At 37.5% G+C, this 22616-nt stretch overlaps 1 protein-coding gene across 2 annotated transcripts in view; it reads left to right on the top strand.

Annotated features, from left to right (window-relative positions):
- The window catches only part of LGR4 (leucine rich repeat containing G protein-coupled receptor 4), a 90119-nt gene that overhangs the window by 48004 nt on the left and 19499 nt on the right, over positions 1–22616 (top strand). For both annotated transcript variants that reach the window (XM_081330282.1, XM_081330281.1), the window contains exons 3-13: positions 4073–4144; positions 5156–5227; positions 8448–8663; positions 11543–11614; positions 12724–12792; positions 13579–13650; positions 13747–13818; positions 14281–14349; positions 16018–16089; positions 16903–16968; positions 18917–18988. In XM_081330282.1, coding sequence (XP_081186408.1) covers positions 4073–4144; positions 5156–5227; positions 8448–8663; positions 11543–11614; positions 12724–12792; positions 13579–13650; positions 13747–13818; positions 14281–14349; positions 16018–16089; positions 16903–16968; positions 18917–18988 — 924 coding nt within the window. The remainder of the gene's footprint in view (positions 1–4072; positions 4145–5155; positions 5228–8447; positions 8664–11542; positions 11615–12723; positions 12793–13578; positions 13651–13746; positions 13819–14280; positions 14350–16017; positions 16090–16902; positions 16969–18916; positions 18989–22616) is intronic.

The raw sequence follows: 22616 nt of genomic DNA, 5'->3' as shown, positions 1-22616 counted from the left end.
GGGCACCTGCCAAGATTCCTTTACAAACTGTAAATCAGCTGTAATAAGTATGTTGCTACCCTGACTATTAGATGGGGACTAGAATTCCTGGGAGAGTTTGACAGCTCTCTTGCTTTCCTTGCAAAATATCTACGTTTTGTTCAAACATTTGAATGTATTCCACAAAATTATTTTTAAAAAACGTAAAGCATTTGTAGGCTACTCCTTTGTAGCCTAAATGTAGTCGCATTAATGGATTTAAAATCCCAGAATTTGGAGTTCTTTGTCATTCAAAAGTGCACAAACTGTTGCAATAGCAGTGATTATTTAAGTTCAATATGGCACTAGATTTAGAAAGAATAGAAAGAAAAGACAAAAAGCTTTGTTAGGAATATACAAATGAAAAGACACCCAAAGAAGTGAGTGTGTACTTAAGGATATATTTTTTTTTTGGGGGGGGGGGGTGGTTCTGATTACATTTGAAAGCTTTTTGGGGGGAATAAAATAAGAATTCATGATATGAAGCTGGATCTAATTAATGCTTTATAGCTGTGCTGAGTATTTAAAAGAAGTATTTTGCAATGAAAAGACCCTTCTTGGATTGTTAAAATAACTGCATTCTTGGAAGCTCTAAAGCCTAACCATACTTTCTATGCATTGTGAGTGTGGACAGCTTTGCTGGCAGTTTTGAAGGAACTGTTGTCTGTGCAAGTAGTGTGTACAGACATCTGGGGAAAGTGAAGCAGAAGCAGCCAAGTGAGCATTCCAAAATCTGTTCTAGAGCTTTGAAAGCAGTGCTTTGTGTCTACTTTGGAACCACCATATTCAGATTCTTGGTACAGAGTATTGGATTGTACTTTCCCAAACTTCTCCCTTTTCAAAAACCCACACCTGGATAGGCTAAGCAAATATAAATTCTGTAACTCCTATAATTATATTGCTGTCACTAATCTCCAGTTACTTGGCCTTGTAGCTGCAGCTTAATTTTTAATTCTGGTTTTATTTTACCTTTGAAGGTAGCACCATGTAATAGTTCTTGAATTTTAATTAAATTTTATATAATCCTATAGTGACTCGGTTTTTTTAGTTTTATAGAATTTTTTCAGCTTTTTTCTTACTACCTTTTAACAATGTATTCACTGTGCTTACAGGTTCTTGGGTTTGTTTGTTTGTTTTTTGTGGTATAGTTACTGATTCCATTTCTACATGTTGTGTTGATAAGAGACAGAAATAAAAGGATATTGTAAATTATTTTTGATCAAGTCACAAAATTCTGCTTTGCTTTTATCTCCAAGTAAATAACATTATTCTGTGAAAGGTTGCATTCCTCTGGAGAAATATCATTTTAATAAAGAAGATATAGCATCCTCAGTAAACATGGTTTTCACATCACATTAGAACATAATTACACTAAATATGATCCTGTCATTGAATTAGTATGATTGACATAGTCTATCAGGACAGTATATGATCTATTCTTTCTTATTAACTGGGTGTGGAGTATATTAGAAAAATAAATATATACACTTCATTTTAATACACTTGAAAACATGGCAACTTCTATTTTACAAAACTCCATTTTTTAAAAAAAATAAATTCTCGGTATTGTCTTTAGGTGTGTGTTTACCTATTCACAGTGATATCAGATATTGCTGATTAAATTGTTTTTAATTTACTAGCCAGAAGAAATAAATTTCCCATAATTTGGAACAACCACTAGAATGAATTACTTGTTTCAAGCTACCAATAGGGCATTGTTGCAGAGTAGCTTTTATAACATTTAAACTCCCCCCCCCCCCCGACAGAGAATGAGGTGGCTGGATGGAGTCACTGAAGCAGTAGGCATGAGCTTAAATGGACTCCACAAGATGGTAGAGGACAGGAAGGCCTGAAGGAACGTTGTCCATAGGGTCGCGATGGGTTGGACACGACTTCGCAGCTAACAACAAAACTTCCCCATCTTTTTTTTTAAAAAAAAGATAGCTCATCACTTTACTGTCTCTTTTTTGCCTGAAATGCATTCTTTGTGGGGGGGGGGAGAAAAACTATAGTGAAAATTTTTTACAGTAAATATCAGCTGAATAAAATGTTTTGCAATCCTTTCCTTGAACTTCAAGCAAGATATTTGTACAGCTGCACAACTCCCAGATGCTTATATAGCTATAGAGACGGGTCATTACATTCATGTTATAGAAAGGAAACATCATGCAGACTGAAAAAGAGAAAAGAATGGGGAGGGGAGGGTTTAGCGAAACAGGGTGTAAATTAGCAGGGACTCCTTGTCTGAAGTCAAAATGACATCCTTCATGTTTATATGGTGTACTTGTATTTCCCTTAGTAATTGTAATGAATGATTATTCTGTTTTTCCCTGTACCTTTGGACTGTGGAGTATTAACAGGATTTCATTTTGTCCCCCATACTGTTTAACATTAAATTGGGAGGGGGAGGGGGGGAGAAACCCTCCCTAGATTGAGATCATGTAGCTTTAGCTATGAAATTGGCTTGAAAGTAGCATTGAAATAAGTAAAAGCTAAACAGCTGAAAGTTAAATCAAAGCAAGATTGAATTATGAAAAAGATAAAGGAAATCAACTAGCATTGGCCAGGATTAAGTGTTCTATAATGCAGACACACACACACACACACACACACACACACACACAGAGAGAGAGAGAGAGAGAGAGAGAGAGAGAGAGAGAGAGAGAGAGGAGAGAGGAGAGAGACTTTACAATAAAAAAGTAATTGCTAACCATATGTTAAAATAATTGTTTTCCTATAGCAGATCACCTACAGCAGACATGTCAAACACAAGGCCCGGGGGCCGGATCCGGCCCGTGAAGTGGTTTCATGTGGCCCGCAAAGCCATCCTGGAAACAGTCAGGGAACGGCCCCCACTGCCTTGGCCCTGGCCCAGAGACCCTCCTTCTGCCACAGACCCTCAGATCTGTCCCACTCCTGCCCAGGCCCCCATAGGCACCCTTGATGCGAACGATGTAGAGCTGGCCATGCCCACCCAGTAGGCCATACGCACTTTAGCCATGCCCACCCAGTAGGCCACGCCCACCCAGGCCACACCCACCCGGCCCCCTGAGGGCAACCGCAATGCTGATGTGGCCCTCAATGAAACTGAGTTTGACACCCCTGATACAGCAAGTATAGAAAGTCTATAAATTCCCATGTTAAAATGCTAGGTTTGGGGAATGTAAAACAGACCAAAATAAATCATTTCAAAATTTCTTTTCCACCTTGAATATAACATACAAGCTGTACAATTCATTTGAAAAACAAAATGGCAAACTATGGATTAAATTGTTTAAACTAGTCCATATTATTGATCTAACAAATACATTTATTTATTAGAGGGAAAAGTGTAGGTGGGTGATAGACAGTTATAAAATAATGCCTTGTAGAAGAAACAAGAGTTACATTTCCCCCCCCCCTTGTAATTCTAGAATCCAGACATCTTGCTAAATAAAATGACAGGAGATTCCCAGCAGGCAAAAATATATACATCATCTATGCACAACACACGCTTAAACTATATAAAATTCACTGCTGTAAAATGTAGTGGTGATTACTAAACCTAGATGGCTTTAAAAGGGATTTAGTCTTACCCTACACAAATTTTACTGTCATTAAGAAATCCTATTTATAATGGCTGGGGTCCTTAGCATCAGAGCAGATACTGAATATGATTCCTTTGGAAATCTCATACTGTACCTTATTTCTGAGAATCTCAGAAATGGTACAATAAAGAATATTAAACTAGGATGGACATTGGTCTTGTCCATTCATTCATCAGTGTGTGTGTGTGTGTGTGTGTGTGTGTGTATTTAAGAATTTTGATTATAATAAAATAATGTAAATACCGGTAGTAAATATAAAACTAAGCTTAAATATAAGAATATCTTGCAGAATGCATATTCACTGTTTTGTTTTGAATAAGGAAATGTGATGTTGATGACAATGGAATATAAAATCATTGGGAGGGAGTTTCTGGAATGTGTGTAAAAGTTTATTTCTATACTTGCATTTATAATTTATCAGACAAATAGAAATACTGTGTATGTATTATTATTACAATCTTTTCCAGACGGCTGGCAGGCAATGACCTTGCTTTTATTCATCCAAAAGCCTTGTCTGGGTTGAAAGAACTCAAAGTTCTGTAAGTAATCAAATTTAAGTGCTTCATAGTATAATTCTTCTTTCTTGTCCAGTCAGCATGTTCACTGATAGAATGAGCAGAACAATATGTTTTTGCTCTAGTTTCTAGTACAGTATAGAGCCAATAATGAGAATTCCCCCCCCTCATAATTCAAATGTAACATCAACCTTTCAGTTGCTGAGAAAAAGAAAAATATGTATTTGTTCCTCTTTTTTCTTTAAGGGTCAATGCACAGAATACCATGGTTTCAGCTTAGACAAAATAAGTGGGGCGAGCTACCAGCAGTTATTTTATCTCCAAATGTGTCTGATGGAGAGCTGAAAGTCAACTAATCCTATAGGTCAGAGGTCTTCAAACCTGGCCCTTTTATGACTTGTGGACTTCTTTTTATTATATTAAGAGAAAAAACTGCTATAACAAGGAGAGTAAGGTTTTCTTACGAGACACAGTTATATTACATTACAGTTATATAATGTATACTATTATTATAGTATATTACTATATAGGTAAAAGGTAAAGGTTCCCCCGCACATGCGTGCTAGTCATTTCCAACTTTAGGGGCCGGTGCTCATCTCCGTTTCAAAGCCGAAGAGCCAGTGTTTGTCCGAGGACGTCTCTGTGGTCATGTGGCCGGCATGACTAGACGCCAAAGGCGCACAGAACGCTGTTACCTTCCCACCGTAGTGGTCCCTATTTTTCTACTTGCATTTTTACATGCTTTCGAAGTGCTAGGTTGGCAGAAGCTGGGACGAGTAACAGGCGCTCACTCTGGGATTTGACCCGCCAAACTGCTGATCTTCTGATCTACAAGCTCAGTTTCCTAACCCACTGAGCCACCACGTCCCAATATTACTATATAGCATCATATTATATTACACAAATACATTGAATTCAGAATTTCAAAATAAGGGAGGAGGCATATACAAGGCCTATAACAGGAACAAATTGTGCAAATCAATGGATATCAGTTTACAGCTCTTTCGCTCTTTTTTTCTCTCTGTTTCTTTCCAGCACTTTGCAGAACAATCAGTTGAAAACTATTCCTAAAGAGGCCATCAGAGGACTCAACGGAATACAATCGTTGTAAGTATTATTGCCTGAATGCATGTTGATTGGATTCATATTTTATATTTCATGAATTATTTTGTATTTCAGAAACCAAAATTAGCAGGATTGTTCATATAGCACTCTTAACGCTTTTTAAATTAAAACTCAAATAAATGCAATAGAAAAACATAAGAGTATACCCAGCTCAATTATGGAAGCTCCAGAGACTTCATTATAGATTCCTTTTTTTAACTCATTGAGTAATTCATTTTATTACAGGAGAACATACCCTACTATATTCAAGTAATTAAATGTGATTTAATGGTTTATAAAATAAATAGAAATATCTAAAGGAATTTATTAAGTATGGGGGTGGGAGGGGTTGGTCTTGGTTAGTCTTTCAGTAGTTCTTGAAGATAGTCAAGATAGTGGCATATAAATTTAAGTAATAAAAACTGTTTCAAAATGCCACGTCTTGTGTGAATGTTGCCATTTTCATTTTTCTTAGGTTAGTTTAATTTTAGTTTGTTCTATGTAAACCACCAGCATTTTTTTTAAATTATGACAGCATAGAAATAAGTTTAACGAATGGATAAATGAACTTGTTAATAGTGCATAGATTCATAATAAGGGTGGGACACTTATATTTATTTTCAAGATTAACTCAGATTAATTTGCAAAGGGTTAGAGTTCATAGTTGTCTTCCATTCCCAAATTTTAAATTGGTGCTGTATTGACAAGAGGCAGAGGCAGCCTGATTAATTATTGGAATTGTGCTTACCAGCTTGGTGTGAGGGTAAAGAAAAATAAAAGCAAATAGAGTATGGTGACTGAGAGCACCCTGGCTGGGGTAGCTTCTTCTATATTAACTGAAGCTACAGAAGATTTGTGATGGATAATAGTATATATAATGTAGTACAGAAATTTGCCTTGGATTTTGTATGAGTAATGGTCAGAAGATCTTCATTTGGCAGTATGCCTTAGAGACATGTTATAGGAAATGTTGCGGAGGTTGTCAAATACAGAGGCTAGGACTAAGTGATTAACTTAAGAAGAGTATAAAATAGTATCTTGTGACTATATTATTAACAGAATTTGACCTTTTGAGGAAGGTTTTGTTCCAAAGAAAAATGCTTTGAAAATTGTTGAGGTGTGTAGTCTCGAAGTAGATAACACTTAATATGTAAAATACTAGAAAATCTGTTTGTTGCCAAGATACTTTTTCACTAAATATTAACTAAACAAATATTTAATCTACCATCTCATTCCAGAATCTTCCAAATTAAATGTGGCTTGGTTGGATGTCTGGCAACTTTCCCTTCTACATGGGAAGGGTGCTTTAGGGGGATTTTTAATTGATGACAAAATATGTTTTTCTTCCTCTGAATCTTTTGACTTTTTTTAGTTTAGGATAGTTTAATTTCCAGCCTTGAGTGAATGGTTTGATATCTTTTGATTTATTGAGATACACATTTTCTGAGTATTATTATTATTTTTCTTAAAAATGAAAAATAATGCAAATCTGCTTTTTAGATCAAAGATTTGTTATCTGAAAGGTCTGTTAACTTTCAGGCTAAAGATTAGGCTTATTTGAGGTGACTATGTTACAACCAATAATAGAATAATCCAGTTGGGTTTCCTGAACAAGGTGTAAAGTGATTGAAAAGCAATGAAATATTAAATGATTTTTTTTCTTATCATGAGCAGAACGGGGGAAGCTATTATGCTTATGCCTTGTATAATTAAAACTTCTTTTTTCTCCCCTATATTCCATTGTATCATTTTTGTACTACTAAGTCATAGAGACTCTTAATTGTACAGAGATATAACATGTAAAGGGATAATGAAGCATAATCTTCTTAGAGGTTCTTGATTCATACTGCTTTATTCTTGTTGCTGATTAGTTTTTATTAGTATTTAGTGCTTGGATTATATTAAAACATAATTTATGTTCTGAATATAAGTTCCATCTAAATCTCTTGACCAGAAGTAATTGGAGAAATAATATTCTTACTTGGCATTGCTTTCTTCATCTTGCCAGAAAATCATTTTATCAAAGGATGTTGTTATAGCCTTCTATTGTGCTCATTGCTCATCACCTCTAATTTATGCTCTTGGGAATAAATTATCAGTTTGGCAAGTTCCTGCATATCACTCATTCATTTGCATCCTACATTTATATAAGAAATAATTGATCCTTTGGTTTTTCTGTCTGCCTTTTATATGCTTTGGAAATGGTTGAGGGAGGATGGTAAAAATGAAATTGACATTTTTGGCCACTGGCCACAATTTTATTGACCAGACTTTTTAAATAGATTGCTTATGATCAAATGTTTCAGAGAACTTAGTTAGTGAGAGGAAGCTCTTACATAAATTGTAATTTGGCTTTATAATCATTTTTTCTTACAATTTTTGTAACCACAGTTCAGCAACAGACCATTTTCAGAAGTACAGTAAAAAACCTAAGTCCTGTGTATATAATAGTACAGCATACAATTCTTTTCTATATTTCTGCAAATTAATTTGGGAAATGTAATATTATTTAAAATATGTGAAAAACCTGATCCTACTGCAAATTACCTCAAATTTGATACAATTACTTTCTTAAGGAGTTCTGTAATTGGGTTGCCATCATTGAGAATTCCGGAAAACAAGAATTGCCACACTGTGGATGCATTCCTAAAATGGAGGCCCAAGCATGCCTTATCAGCTATTCAGGAGCTGACAGATACTGCAGAGCTTGACTGTTAAGCTGTTTAGATCGTATAGATTAATGCTGTCATCTTGAAATAGGGTGAATTGTTTGTAAGGAGCCAGTTCAGTCCTTTAAGGATATTTTAACTGGGATTACAATAATAAACCTGCAGGAATCCCTGGTAGCTGAGAGAAGAGTTGTATTAAGTTCTCAGGTCAGTTTTTGCTTGCGCAGGAGGTAAATTATTAATGAAGATGTCCTTGTATTGCTTAAAACGAGTATTCACTGAATCAATGAGTAATTGGACAATTATTTGTTTTTGTAAATCGTAAGTTTTGTATTCTTCTGATAGATAAACTGTACTGTATGGTGTATATAACTTAGTGCCTTCTCTCTAGACTGTATTGATTTGCATGATCATTAGGCCCATGACTGAGTCTCTGGGCTGCGTTCCCCCAGTTTCAAATATTTCTTTCTTTCTAATTGTTTATTTTTAAAAAATAATAATTAGCTTCTCGTGTTATATACCCTTTGTTTAACACTCATATTCTTTTTCTTCAGACGTTTAGATGCTAACCATATTACAGCTGTCCCAGAAGACAGTTTTGAGGGTCTCATTCAACTACGTCACTTGTGGCTGGATGATAACAGTTTGACTGAAGTTCCTGTTATCCCACTCAGCAATCTTCCCTCACTGCAAGCTTTAACTTTGGCTCTCAATAAAATAGCCCACATCCCTGACTTTGCATTCAGAAATCTGTCAAGCCTTGTTGTCCTGTAAGTATTTGCATTCTGTCATCTCAGTGCATGCTTAATTTAAGGGAAAAATGGATTTATAACTTCATTGCATTTTTATAAAGGAAAAATCTTCCAAGAGGCTTCTGGAAGGCAACCAGGGTGAAAACCAACTAGATATTCTCAGGCAGATCTTTCCAAAGGAAAGAAAAGAAGCACCACAAAGGTTCAGCCCATCTCATTCTGTCCGATGGGAACCACTAATACTGTGATGGCGAACCTATGGCATGCGCGCCAAAGGCGGCACTCAGAGCCCTCTCTGTTGGTACGCATGCCACCGCCACCAGCAGCAGGTCCATCAGGCCGCCACCACCACCCGGAGCAGAAGCCCCGCCCAGCACAAAGGAGGCGAAGTGGCCGACTAGCAAGCTCGAGTAGAGGTGGTAGAGCAGAGGTCACCAACCATTGTTGATTGGCGTACTGGAAGAAAAGGGAGGGGGAAGCATTTTACATGCGTACATGGGGCCGTAAGCATGCACGCACAGCAAATGGGGCGGGGCTAGTGCCTGTGTGATACTAGCCCTGCCCCGTTCTTGCGTGGCACTGTCTTGTATCTGAACCTTGCGGCGCTGCAGCAACCGTTTTTGCGCCTTGCAGCATGGTGGCCTGTTTTTGCGCCCCCGGGTTTTGCGTGCCAGAGGCGGCACTTGGAGGTGCCTCCCTGCCCCACCCCCAGGGCACCACAATGCTGATTTGGCCTGGCACTTTGCGATAAATAAGTAGGTTTTGGGTTGCGGTTTGGGCACTCAGTGTCTAAAAGGTTCACCATCATTGCACTAATAGTTTCTTTCCGGTAGATCATATTGGCCAGACAGTGGGAGAATGCGATCCTACAATAATTTGGTCCTAAATCATGTAAGATTTTATTGGTTAGCACTAGCATTTTAAATTGCACCCATAAGCCTAATGTAATTGTTGTATGGCTTGTAGTACTGGTGTATTATGCCCTCAGTGTATGGGAGCCAATGAATTAATTGCAGCCTTTGAGTGGTCCTTAAGAACAGCCCTGTGCACAGTGCACTACGGTAATCTAAATAGACAGCATGACTCACTGTAGAAAGGTTCTTTTGCATAGATAGTACCACAACTGGCACACAACTAAAGCTGACAAAAGACCCCTGGCTGCAGCTTCCATTTGCTATTCTAGCAAGAACTGTGAATCTTGAAGAATCTCCAAATTGTGGAGCTGCTTCTTGAACAAGAGTAGTACTGCCCTATCAAGATATACTACTAGAACAGATCAAGAATCCCAGTGGACAAACAATAACTCTCCTGCTAATAAGATATGCTTTATGTCATAGGCCTTCAGCAGTGTCACAGACCGGTCTCGGATGGCCATTGAAAACTGGGTATCATTAGCCAGGTGATGGTACCAAACACCAGTGTTTTGGATGACCCTTTAGTGCAGGCATGTCAAACTCACGATGTCACATGACGTATCGGGACTTTCCCCCCATTGCCGGCAATGCGGTTGGCACGGTTTCGGTGTGACGCATCCAGCCTGTGGGCCGGCAGTTTGACATGCCTACTCGAGTGCTTTCATATAAACGTTAAATAGGGGATAGAAAGCTCACTCCTGTGGCACGCTTCAAGAGAATAGTCAAAAGGCAAATCTCCCTCACCCACTGAAAAACAAGTGGAAATACTGAAACATAATGCCCCAATTTTCATCCCCTGCAGGCAAGCTCAAAGGTATCAAAGGACTAGAATTGGTGCATTTCTCTTATCCTAGTCACAGTAAATGTCATGCATTATTGTGACCATTGTCGTCTTCTTTTTCACATCCAGGCTTGAGTCCTGGCTGAACAGAGACCAGATTATTTTATCTAGAGTACTTCACAGCTGATTTCCCATTACTGTCACAAGAACCTACCCTAAAAAGGGAAGGTGGACACCTAATAATAGTTATTTAACATTTCTGAATCCAGAGAGGACCTCTTATAGTATGCGATCTTTAGATTTCTTCAGGGCCACTGGAAGTATTCTTTCCCACAGTTAGATGTTGGATTCTCCCAGATCCAGAAAACTATCCCCTTCCCCCATGAAGAAGCTAAGAGTGGCAAACATCCAGTCAGCAGAAGGCAGAGGGTATCGCAAACAGCACCCTGTCTGCTTCATGAGAAGTCATAGGCCAAAAGGAATCCCAGATATTGTCAATCATGACAATAACTCAGCTATAATTCTTCAATAAATCTAGGTGACTTTGACAGTGAAGCATAATGACAAGGAGCTCTTGTTGATTGTACCCTAGAGAAAATTGGCCATCCACATTAGCTTCTGGAGAACAACCCACTGAGGCAAAAAGATGGGTAATGGTGCAGTTACTTCCCAGAAGTAGGCCTGAACCGAGGCACATACCCCTGCTCAGTTAGATTTACTTCTTGTCCTTTTCCCACTGGCACTCCAGGTATTTTTATGCCATTTCATATCTCCATCTTCTTAGCTTTCATGGGACCAGCTACAACACTGGACTAATTTACATAATCTTTCCTGTCATACTTGTGATTTGAGAATTATATTATCAGGTCGGTTTCTGTGAAAATCCATTTTAAAAATCGTTTCTGGATTCTTCCATAGATTTTGTCAGAGTCAGAGGGTTGGGCTTTTTCCACACCTAGACGCTTTATTCTTAAAAGCAAAAAAATAAAATAAATGCAGAGTGGATTTCAAAATATATAACTTGTTTGTTCTTCTACTACCTTGCTTGACCACCAAAAAGATTTTATATGTTAATATTTCACTACTCTGAATGGTCTTTCCATTGTGATGCATTTTTTGCTATAAAACTTAATTTTGGGAAACTGTGTGGGGGAAAAAAGATTCATGAAGTTACGGATTCTACATCCCCTTTTCTTTTTCAGGCATCTTCATAACAATAAAATAAAAACATTGGGACAACACTGTTTTTATGGATTAAACAACCTAGAAACTTTGTGAGTATCCTGACTGAGGTTCTATAACAGAATAAAACACATTACAAAAGACTTAATGCCTTAAAATATTGACATTAGGAATTTAAACTATTTCATTTAGGCTTCTAGTTAAACATAGTTATGCTGTGATTAGCCAGATTTACATACATTTACAAATATACTTAATGCTTTGTTGTGAAAGGGAACTGGTTACAGCTTGGTTTGATTTTCTTTCGCAAATTATTTTGTTGCAGGAATAGGGAAATTTCACAGTTCCTTTTGGTAGCTGAGCTGGTTTTAGCTTTGTTTTTTTTTCTTTTTCCCTAGTTTTATAGATACATTACAAAAAAGATGGACAATACAAAAAAAATGATAAAGAAGGAGTGATACTTGAAAAGAGAAAACGGAAAGAATTATTGCTTTTAGGGATATAAGCATGCAGCTATGGAAAGTTGAGATATCATATATGCTGTGATTATGCAACACATTTGATCTAGCAACTGAGACCCAACCATGAATAGAAGTTACAAAATTAGATATATATTAGTAAGCTGATACCAACCTATTATTAATTGGCATTACAGAAGATCAGGGAGGTAAAGAAATTATAGATAAGAACTACCTTAAAGGAACCATTACAGTCAGTCAAATTGTTGCAAGATGAAAGGAAATAACATTCCCAACAGTGAATAGCTAAGTTCCAGTTTTCTGAGTGAGGGCGGAATTGAGAGAGGGAAACTGGCATTACTCTGGAGCAAGAAGATAGTTGGCTCCCACCAAGAAGAACTTGTAATTTGATAGTTGAATGTCAGCAGGAGGCTAAGGCAAGCATTGCAACAATTAAGGACAGATTGGAGGGAGGGAATTCTAGTGATTCAGTATCAAGATTCTAAAATCTGTTAAAATTAATGAGCTAAATTACACCCAGAATAAGTGAAAAATTAACACTATCCTATGGGAGGTTAAAGTATTTGAAATAAATGTGTGTCAGGTTAATGTGTGTTCATGCATTTATGGCATAGTAGGAGGCAAATAGCAAGCTTAAACCAAGAGGATTTAAACAAACTGAAGACTGTTAATTATTTTTTTCATAATAGACAATATAATGCCATTGTTTATGTTCTTTCAAGGGATTTAAATTATAACAGCATGGTGGAATTTCCAGAAGCAATTAAATCCCTTCCAAGCATTAAAGAATTGTGAGTGTTACTACATACTTTTATTTTTTCCAACAAAAAAATGTATAGTTTTATGAAGGTTATGTTTTTCCTCTTTGTAAACTAAAATGAATTAAATTCAAATGGGGAGACCATTATAGGATCAACATAAAATAATAAGTAATCTGGCTTTTGGGTCTCTCATGTTAGGTGTTGTTTAGTTGAGTGCAATACAGATTATTTTTTTAACAAATTAATATGACTATTATAATTTCCATTTTCAAAGAAGATTTTATTTCATTTAAATTGCCTCTTTAGTTTTGAAATATATAAATTACATCATGTAATAGTTATCTTCATCAGGTTGTATGAGGTAAGTGTTCCCTATCTCTTTCCAGGTCTTCCTCACCAAATTCTTCTAGTATGCCTCTAAAATTCAGATTATTTTTACATTGTTTGGTTTCTAGTGGCTCTAGCCTAGCTTCCAATTGTTTTCATTCTGTTTGGTGAGAGGTTTGGTTAAAGATAATTCTGGATAAATTCGCCTTAAGTTGCCAGACTCTAATATCTGTTGTCCATTTTTCCATGGAAACTATACTTGCATTTCCTGCTGTGATTGTTGAAATAACTTATAGAAAGTTTATCTTCCAGTACATAGATCTTGCATATAAAGAGCTTATGAAATTGTGGGGAAGAAGCTGAGATTGTTCCTTCTTACAGATTTTTTTTACTTTGTTTCCTTTTACACATTTTGAAAAGATTATTAAGATTTGATATATGATCACCAAATAGCAAACTATTAATCCAACAATTTCAATTTATTTTTAGGGGATTTCACAGCAATTATATTTCCATGATCCCTGATAATGCATTTATAGGAAATCCGCTTTTAAGAACAATGTAAGTTTTTAATTTTTTTAAAAAAATAAAATTTTGGATTTAATGGATCAAAAAATAAATGTTGAATGACAAAGCCTGCCTTTTTTCCTCCTTCAGACATCTGTATGATAATCCTTTATCCTTTGTTGGGAACTCAGCCTTTCAAAACTTATCAGATTTGCATTCCTTGTAAGTACCCTTGCAGTTAATTTAAAACGAGTTTGTGCTAATTAGTCTTCTAATCCTAAATACATATATTCAGTGGAATTACTTCTCAGAATCTTTGCTTTAGATTTTGTTTCCATGAATATAGATAGTTACTTTTTGAAACAAGTGAACCTGGAACAAGACTAAAATAAGCATAATACAGATTGTTATAAATAAATCCAAGGGCATTAGCTTCCTTAGTAAACAAAACTTTTTAAAAGAAGTTGGTAACAATTTTCCTTAATGCTGCAGTGCTACAAAAGAATTGAGAATATTCAACCTCTTGGCTTAAATCTGGCATTGGTAAATATTAGTGAGAAAGAGGAAGCCACTTCAGTACAAAACACTAGCAAAAACATGTTAACAAAGTCTTCTGTTCCCATAAAGTTGATTTTTCTGCTGAACAGTGAAGTTGTAATGTATTACTTTTCTGTTTTTCTCCAGAGTCATTCGTGGAGCCAACATGGTGCAATGGTTTCCTAATTTAACAGGGACGATCAATCTGGAGAGTTTGTAAGTATTTATTGTCAGACTTCAAAAATGAAATAACTAGTAAAGCAATCCATCAGATATGGACTTAAATTTCATGGGTCTTAGGAGAGGTGCCCTTTCTGCCATGGTGTCTACTTTATAGAACACGGTTGTCAAACTTGCGATGTCACATGACGTGTTGTGACTTTTTCCCCATTGCCGGCAATGGGGTGGGTGCGGTTTTGGCGTGACACATCCAGCCTGTGGGCCTGCAGTTTGACATCCCTCTTACAGAACATTCTGTCCCTCAGAATTAGATTAGCTCCATCCCTTTTGATATCCCAGAAAACCTTCAAGACCTGATTATATTATCAGGCCTGGAGCTCCTAGGGAATTGGACACATATTTTAATGGCTCCACTGCTTAGATGACGCTATTGATGAGCTGGTTAATTTTATTCCCTATTTTCCTAGTTTGTATTTCTGTTTTTATAATATTTACAATTACCATGATTTTTGTATTTTTTAAATACGTATGTGGCTTTTATACGTGATTGTATCTGTTTGTTATGCATTGTCCAGAGTCACCTTCAGTGAGATGGGCAGCTATATATATTTGATTTATTAAATAAATAAAATTGTAGACCAAATTTTGGAAGGCAAAGACAGATTTATGGTGCCTTTTTTCACACACAAAATACTGTTAATATGTACACTATATTTAGATTCCATGAATAGAGATAAGGTAAAGAAAAGGGACGCGGTGGCTCATTGGGTTAGGACGCTGAGCTTGTCGATCAGAAGGTCGGCAGTTTGGCGGGTCGAATCCCGAGTGCCGCGTAACAGAGTGAGCGCCTGTTACTCGTCCCAGCTTCTGCCCACCTAGCAGTTCGAAAGCACGTAAAAATGCAAGTAGAAAAATAGGGACCACTCCGGTGGGAAGGTAACAGCGTTCCGTGCGCCTTTGGCGTCTAGTCATGCCGGCCACATGACCACGGACATGGCCACATGACCGACGGACAAACGTCGGAAACGACTAGCACGCATGTGCGGGGGAACCTTTACCTTTACCTTTAAAGAAAAGCAAGTTTAGTATATCTCTTAATGTTGGAGATTTATTGTAAAGCAGTTTTTGTGTGTGATAGTGTTGGCACAAAAAATGGGCACTCGGAATATATGCTTACAGACTTGCTAGTGTATGCTTCCCAATTGTTTGTCATGAAATAAAAACTAAATAACAGCAGGAAGTTTAATAGTCATAGATGGCTTAGCATTACATCCAAATCATTGACTTATATGCCCTCTACAGCCACAGTTGTTTGTTGATTAGGTAGTCAGGATATTTTAAAGAGTTGTCTGTCTTTAACATAACGATGAGATGCATACAATTAATACCTCCAAGCAAAAGTTACTGGAAAATCCATGAAGGAATTATTAGGAAGTGTGTACCAACCCTTTGCTATCAGTAAACCAGAAATGTTAGCTTACTGTTTGTGTTAACGGGTCCAATTTTTAAACCTATATAAATAAAAAGTGTATTATTCTAAATAAAAAGCGTATTATTATAAAGTGGCTTAAGTGGATACATCAGTACTTCTACGATATCTGGTTAAGCTAAGTTCATATGATTTATAGCATTCTAGAAAAGCTGTTCCTTTAAAGAAATCCCTGTTTCCAGTGTTCTTATAGATAATGGTATTTTATTCAACAGAACTTTTACAGGTACCAAAATAAGTAATATTCCCACTGGTCTATGCCGTGAGCAAAAGATACTTCGGACTTTGTAAGTATATAACTTCTGATTCTAGTCTATTTTTATAAATAGGGATCATAATGTCAGAAAATTAATTTGATGTTGGTAAATTTGGTAATAGTTTGGTTTGTGGGGGTACAAAAAGCACATCAAGACCAATGTATACAGTTTGTGAATTTATTTAATAAACTTATATGCTACCCACCTTGCCAAAGGCGATTCTAGGCGGCTTACAAGTTAGTTGACTAGTTAAGAAACAAGGAAACCTTAATTAAAAACCAGGTGTGTTATACATGACTTTTATTCAGTTCAATATTATGAGACTAGCTTGTAAATAGTAGATTATACCAAATCCTGTCCAAATGACATTAGGTATGCTAGGAAACAGCAAATGTCTAGTTAATGAATAGATGGTAACTTCTAATAAATTATTGTGGTTTATTTCAAAATTTGATTAAAATTGTGAGGCAACATTTAAACTTCTAATTTGTTTTCTATCTTTTGCTTAATAAAGGGAGCTTTTAAGAAAATAGCTGATCTTGCAATCTTTGATGATTACTCAGTAGTACATCAATTTATTATTTCATTTATTCCCACAGAGGATACAGTGTTACAGATATTTCTTTACTGCAGTAATTTTGTGACCTTCTTCTGAATTTAAGTGCTCTATTTCTGTGCAGGCTTTCTGCATTAAGTTAAATGGAAAATAATGTCAGTTTCTTAAGAAAAAAAACAGCTAGGAAGAGGATGGTTTGCTGATAAAGCTCAAGTAAAAAATGAACAATTTTGTATTAATTAAGCTTGCTTTTTTCTTTTTCTTTTTTCCTTTTCTTATCTTTTAAGGGATTTGTCTTACAACAATATAAAAGAACTTCCATATTTTAAAGGTTGCTTTTCCCTAGAAGAAATGTAAGTAAAGAACACACTGGGTCTAATTGGTTATTGATTTCTGTTTTGTTTGATTTCCGTATTTCAACCAATCAGAATAGAGCTGGAAGGGACCTTGGAAGTCTTCTAGTCCCGGGCCATGGACCGATACCAGGTTGTGGCATGCCAGCAACCGGGCTGTGCAAACAGGCAAAGCCCCATCCACAGGGTGCAGGCAACACACAAAACCATGCCCTCTCTGGTCTGCAGAAAAACCTTTCTCCATGGAACCGGTCCCTGGTGCCCAAAAGGTTGGGGGCCACTGTTCTAGTCCAACCACCTGCTCAAGCCAATACTGTTTCAGACAAATGACTGTCCAGTCTATTCTTAATATTTGTTTAGATTGTTCTACCTCTCGTGGTTGTTTAAGGCCTCTTGTGAAATGGCAGGAGAATGGATTCAAGCAGCAACCTTTACTTCTTTCATTGAGGAGATATTTCCATTATCTCTGGAATAAGCTGATGTATACACCCTGCCCCCCAAAATCTTTTTTTTTGACCTGATTATTTTGAATAATTCTGTGCCAGATAACCCTGCTCAAAAGTAATCTCCCACTTGGACTACAACCTGAGGCTGCCCTTGGAAAGCATTCAGGAGGTTCAGCTACTACAAAGTGTGGCCCAAGCATTTATGGATATATCCATATATACTTAGGAGACCATTTTGCTTTGGGTGTTGCACCGGTTATTGGCTTCTGACTTGTGATTCAGGAATGTAGTGCTCAGGACCAGTGTTTATCTGCCTGTCCACTCAAGTTGAATACTATCAACACAGTCCATCTGAAGTGGGCATTTTGGATAAATACTCCCAAACTCTGGAATTGCCTCCCCATGGAGATTTAATCTGTTCCTTCCCTTTTGGGATTTAGGAGAGCAGTTAAGATCTGGTTATTGTCACAAGGGAATAAGAAGGTGTGCTATAACTGTTGATTTAAATCTCGAAAATATATATTATGTATTCTGGGAGAAGGAATGTATCTATGTGGTCTTTTAAGAGTCAACACAAACTTGACCACATTAATAAATCAATAGAGGTTTTTTTCACTTTTGTGTAATTCTAATATTATATTTGATTTATTTTGTGAATTGTTTATTTTGAAAGAGTATTTCTTTATTATTAGGATGGAGGGGGATTTAGTGATATTTCTGATTGTTAGCTGCCCAGAGCTTTTATAAATGGAGTAAGAAAATAAAAAAAAAGTTCAATTGGTTTATAATTCATTGCAAGTGGTTGCATTTAAACCTATTTTCTTCTTGTGGAAGCTGATCTGTTCTAACTAGTGTTGGAAGCATACAGTATTGCGAATGTGGTTATTTCTGTTTCCTTCCTGTTTTTGTTAAATTTAATTCTTTCACTTTTGGCCTCTTTCTTTATCTTCAGCAAGGTTTTAAAGATGTTCCCGAGTTCTAGAAATACAGGATATTTTATATATTTCTTACTTCTGGTTGTCATTATTCGCTTCATACTCTCCTTTGTTCGAGTCTTTTCTGTCTGGAGAGTCAGTTCCTGATACAGCACATTCTTTCTGTGATCTAATGATTGTTCATATTCTCTTAGGAGGTGAAGTATAAACCTCTCAATGCTCCAGTCTTTGTTTTTAGACAGTGCTGCATGCTTACACTAGATGCAAATATATGCCAAGTTGTTTTCAGACAGGAACAGAAATTTGCCAAAAGCACTGCAGGTCACGACTCAGAATCATTTCCATTCAGTTTCAGTTATGTTTTAAAAGCATCAGATAAAAGGATTTTATTTCTTGTTCTGCTCTCAAAGACATTCTTTTGGGGTTTTTTAACACTATTTTATAAGCAATATTTAGTGTTAAGTAACATGTTAAATGGGACTCTGTTTCACCAGAATATAATGAATCATCTGATGTATTTGTTTTCTTGATGAAAATATTCCTACCTAACTAATTTCTGCATTTCAGATATTTGCAGCATAATCAAATTGAGGAAATCAAAGAAGATACATTCCAGGGACTAACATCTTTGCATACCCTGTAAGTATACTCTCTCTTTACAGATGTCTTTTAAGTTAAGAGAAGTTTGAAAGTGAATGGTTGTTTTCAGTTTTGGAAGACAAGCTGCTTATCCAAACAAAATAAAAAACAGTAAAATATCTATTGGCTTCCCATCTCAGATTTGGGATGGTACCAATGATACCAATCAAAATTTATTACATAAATCTTCCCTCTTTTCCTCCTTAATCTTTTGAATATGTAAGTGTGTATGAACACATGACTGAAGAAAAAAGATGGAAATAGTAATAGAAAAAAATCAAATTACCGTATTTTTCGGACCATAAGACGCACTTTTTCCCCCAAAAGTGGGGGGGAAAATGAGGGTGCGTCTTATGGTCCGAAGGTGATCCATATGGCCAGCCCCAACCTCTGCAAGTGGAGCACGAATCAGCACGTGCTGAGAAACGCCGATCTCACGCTCCTGCACTCTCCCTCGCTCGGTTTCAGCTTCCCTTGCTACAAGAGAAAGCAGGCTGAAATGGAGTGAGGGAGATTGCCAGGAATGCGAATCGGCTGATCTCGCGCTGCTGCAATCTGCCTCGTTTCAGCCTGCTTTCTCTTGTAGCAAGGGAAGCTGAAACTGAGCGAGGGAGTTTGCAGGAGCGCGAGATCGGCCGATTCGCATTTCTGGCAATCTCCCTAGCTCTGTTTCAGCTTGCTTGCTGGAAGAGAAAGCCGGGCTGCAGGGCCGCCTCTGCGGGTACTGCTCTAACACGGAGAGGGAAGGACAAAGAGGGAGGGAAGGAAGAAATGAAGGAAGGAAAGACAGAAGGGACAATGGGACAGGGAGGAAGAGAGAGAAACAGAGAGAGAGGGAGAGAGAGAAGGAGAAAGAATAGGGAGGGAGAGAGAGAGAAGGAGAAAGGGAGAGAAATAGAGGGAGAGGGAAAGAGGGAGAGAAAGAAAGAGAGAGAAAGGGAGAGAGAAGGAGAAAGAAAGAGGGAGGGAAATAGAGGGAGAGAGAGAAAGGGAGAAATAGAGGGAAAGAGAAAAATAGAGGGAGAGAAAGAGAAGGAGAGAGAGAAATTAAATTAGTAACATGATTGTTAAGTGAATCTGGTTTCCCCACTAACTTTGCTTCTCAGAAGGTTGCAAAAGGTGATCACATGACCCTGGAACAATGTGACCATCATAAATATGAATCGATCGCCAAGCATCCAAATGTAAATCACATGACCCTGGGGATGCTGCAACGGTCATAAGTGTGAAAAATGGTCATAAGTCACTTTTTTCAGTGCTGTCGTAACTTTGAACAGTCATTAAGTGAATCATTGTAAGTCAAGGACTACCTGTATCATTTTTTTCCCTTTTTTGGGGGGGGTCAGGTTTTTGACACCTTGCTGGGTGACTGGTGGTACTTGGACATTGCCTTGTCCTAAAAGTGGTACAATGGATGAAAAGGTTGAAAAGCCCTGTTTTAGTATACCGGTACTATTTGGTTCAGAATATTTTTTTTCTTGTTTTCCTGCTCTAAAAACTGGGTGCGTCTTATGGTCCGAAAAATACGGTAGATACTGTCATCTGGATCTATCGGATTTTGTAAACAAATCCTCATTCAGAATCAGTCTAGATCCAAACCAACACTCCTGGCTATCTATTTAATCTGTCTAAATACAAACTCCTCCTTACACATTATGCTCATTTAAAAGCTGCACCAAATTGATAATCAGTAAACAAATATGATATTGTGAAACGTTTTCTTCGACAAGTAGAATCCTGAAGATATATCTTGTGCCAGCATACGAGTCCTGATGTTCCATGATTTGGATTCCTTTTTTTTAAAAAAAATGGATTAATATTTCAAACGCTATAGGTAGTCCTCGATTTATGATCACAGCTGGGCCCGGGATTTCATAAGTTGGGACGGTCTATAAGTGGGTCATCATATGACCTGATTTGATTTTACAACCATTTTAAGAAGATTGTTAAATGAGCCGCTGCAGTTGTTAACTGAATATATTGCCTGCATTAGGTGTTTTTGTCAGAAACTAGAAGTAAAGAACAGTTCCAGACAAACAAACAAAAAAGTCCTAAATGTGGTCATATGACCATGGGATGCTGCAAATGGCTGTAAATGTGGGCAGTTGCCAAATGCCCAAAATCTGATCACATGACCATGGGGGAGGGCAGCTGTCAGAACATTGAATCTAGGTTATAAGTAACCCTGGGGAAGTCTGTTGTAACTTTGAACGGTCACGAAGCAACCAGTTATAAGTTGAGGACTACTGCAAATGTTCTAAATTAAAGTGTCCTAGTTCTTACCCAAGCACGTGAAAAATATAAACTACTTTGGTTTTCTGTTAAACATTGGTTTTCATCTTTTTTGCTTATATATTACAAGTTGTACATGTTGGAACCCACACTGCTTATGCTGGGTTGTGCTTGGTTTAATGTTATGGGTAACCAACCTGCAGGGATATTTGTAATTCTGTATTCTGATTGTGGCATATTCTGGTTTGCCCAAAAATGTATTTTTTCCCCCCCTCCTGGAACTACATCTAGAACACCACAAACATTTTTCTGCTCTAGAAAATTTACTTCCAGAAATGACAAATCACCGCTGAAACATTTAAATTAGTTTTACTCATATTTAAAAGCCATGTCAAGTATTCTGAAACTTAATTAGCTGAATCTGCAAAGTAAATCAAATACACATAAATCCTGTGTTGACCTCTGATGGAATTAGTAAAGAATCATTTGTTCTTGATAAAGATTTAAATGAAAATGACCCTTGATGCATTTGAATTACAGATTCCTTCACTGAGTGGCCACAGACAGACCTGGCTTTTATTGCAGGTTTATAGCAGAAGAATTGACAGTGATAGGCTTTAAGAAATTAATACACACACACACACACACACACACACACACACACACGTTAATCACCTCTTCCTTCTCAATTTCCATAGAGCAATGTAGGCTGAGATAACATCCAGATATTATAGGGAAATTGTTCCATTAAACTGATGGCATATGGCTTAACCCAATGATGGGAAAGGGACGCGGTGGCTCAGTGGGTTAGGACGCTGAGCCTGTCGATCAGAAGGTCGGCAGTTTGGCGGGTCGAATCCCGAGTGCCGCGTAACAGAGTGAGCGCCTGTTACTCGTCCCAGCTTCTGCCAACCTAGCAGTTCGAAAGCACGTAAAAATGCAAGTAGAAAAATAGGGACCACTACGGTGGGAAGGTAACAGCGTTCCGTGCGCCTTTGGAGTCTAGTCATGCCGGCCACATGACCACGGAGACGTCCTCAGACAAGCGCTGGCTCTTCAGCTTTCAAACAGAGATGAGCACCGGCCCCTAGAGTCGGAAACTAGCACGCATGTGCGGGGGAACCTTTACCTTTTACCTTTTGAAGTAGCCGAAGGACCGCTCGGGACGACAGGCTAGTAAAACAACAAGTTTATTTAGAGCAAGGCAAGGCAGAGAATAACTTGTCCGGCTTTTATAGCCGGCAGCTGGTAGCGAGGACCAATCAGATGTATTTATTTTGGCGCCGTGTCAGGCAGGGACCAATCAGCGTCGTCTTCTGTTGACAGCTCCGGCTTCCGCGTGGTGTGGTGTTTTGACAGCCGCGAGCTGTCAGTGGCTGCGCCTGCGCAGTGTGGC

The sequence above is a fragment of the Vipera berus genome, assembly GCF_964194415.1.
Source record: "Vipera berus genome assembly, chromosome: 1".
Taxonomy (NCBI): domain Eukaryota; kingdom Metazoa; phylum Chordata; class Lepidosauria; order Squamata; family Viperidae; genus Vipera; species Vipera berus.
The sequence above is the reverse complement of the archived record's forward strand: the minus strand, read 5'-3'. Positions and strand labels throughout refer to the sequence as shown.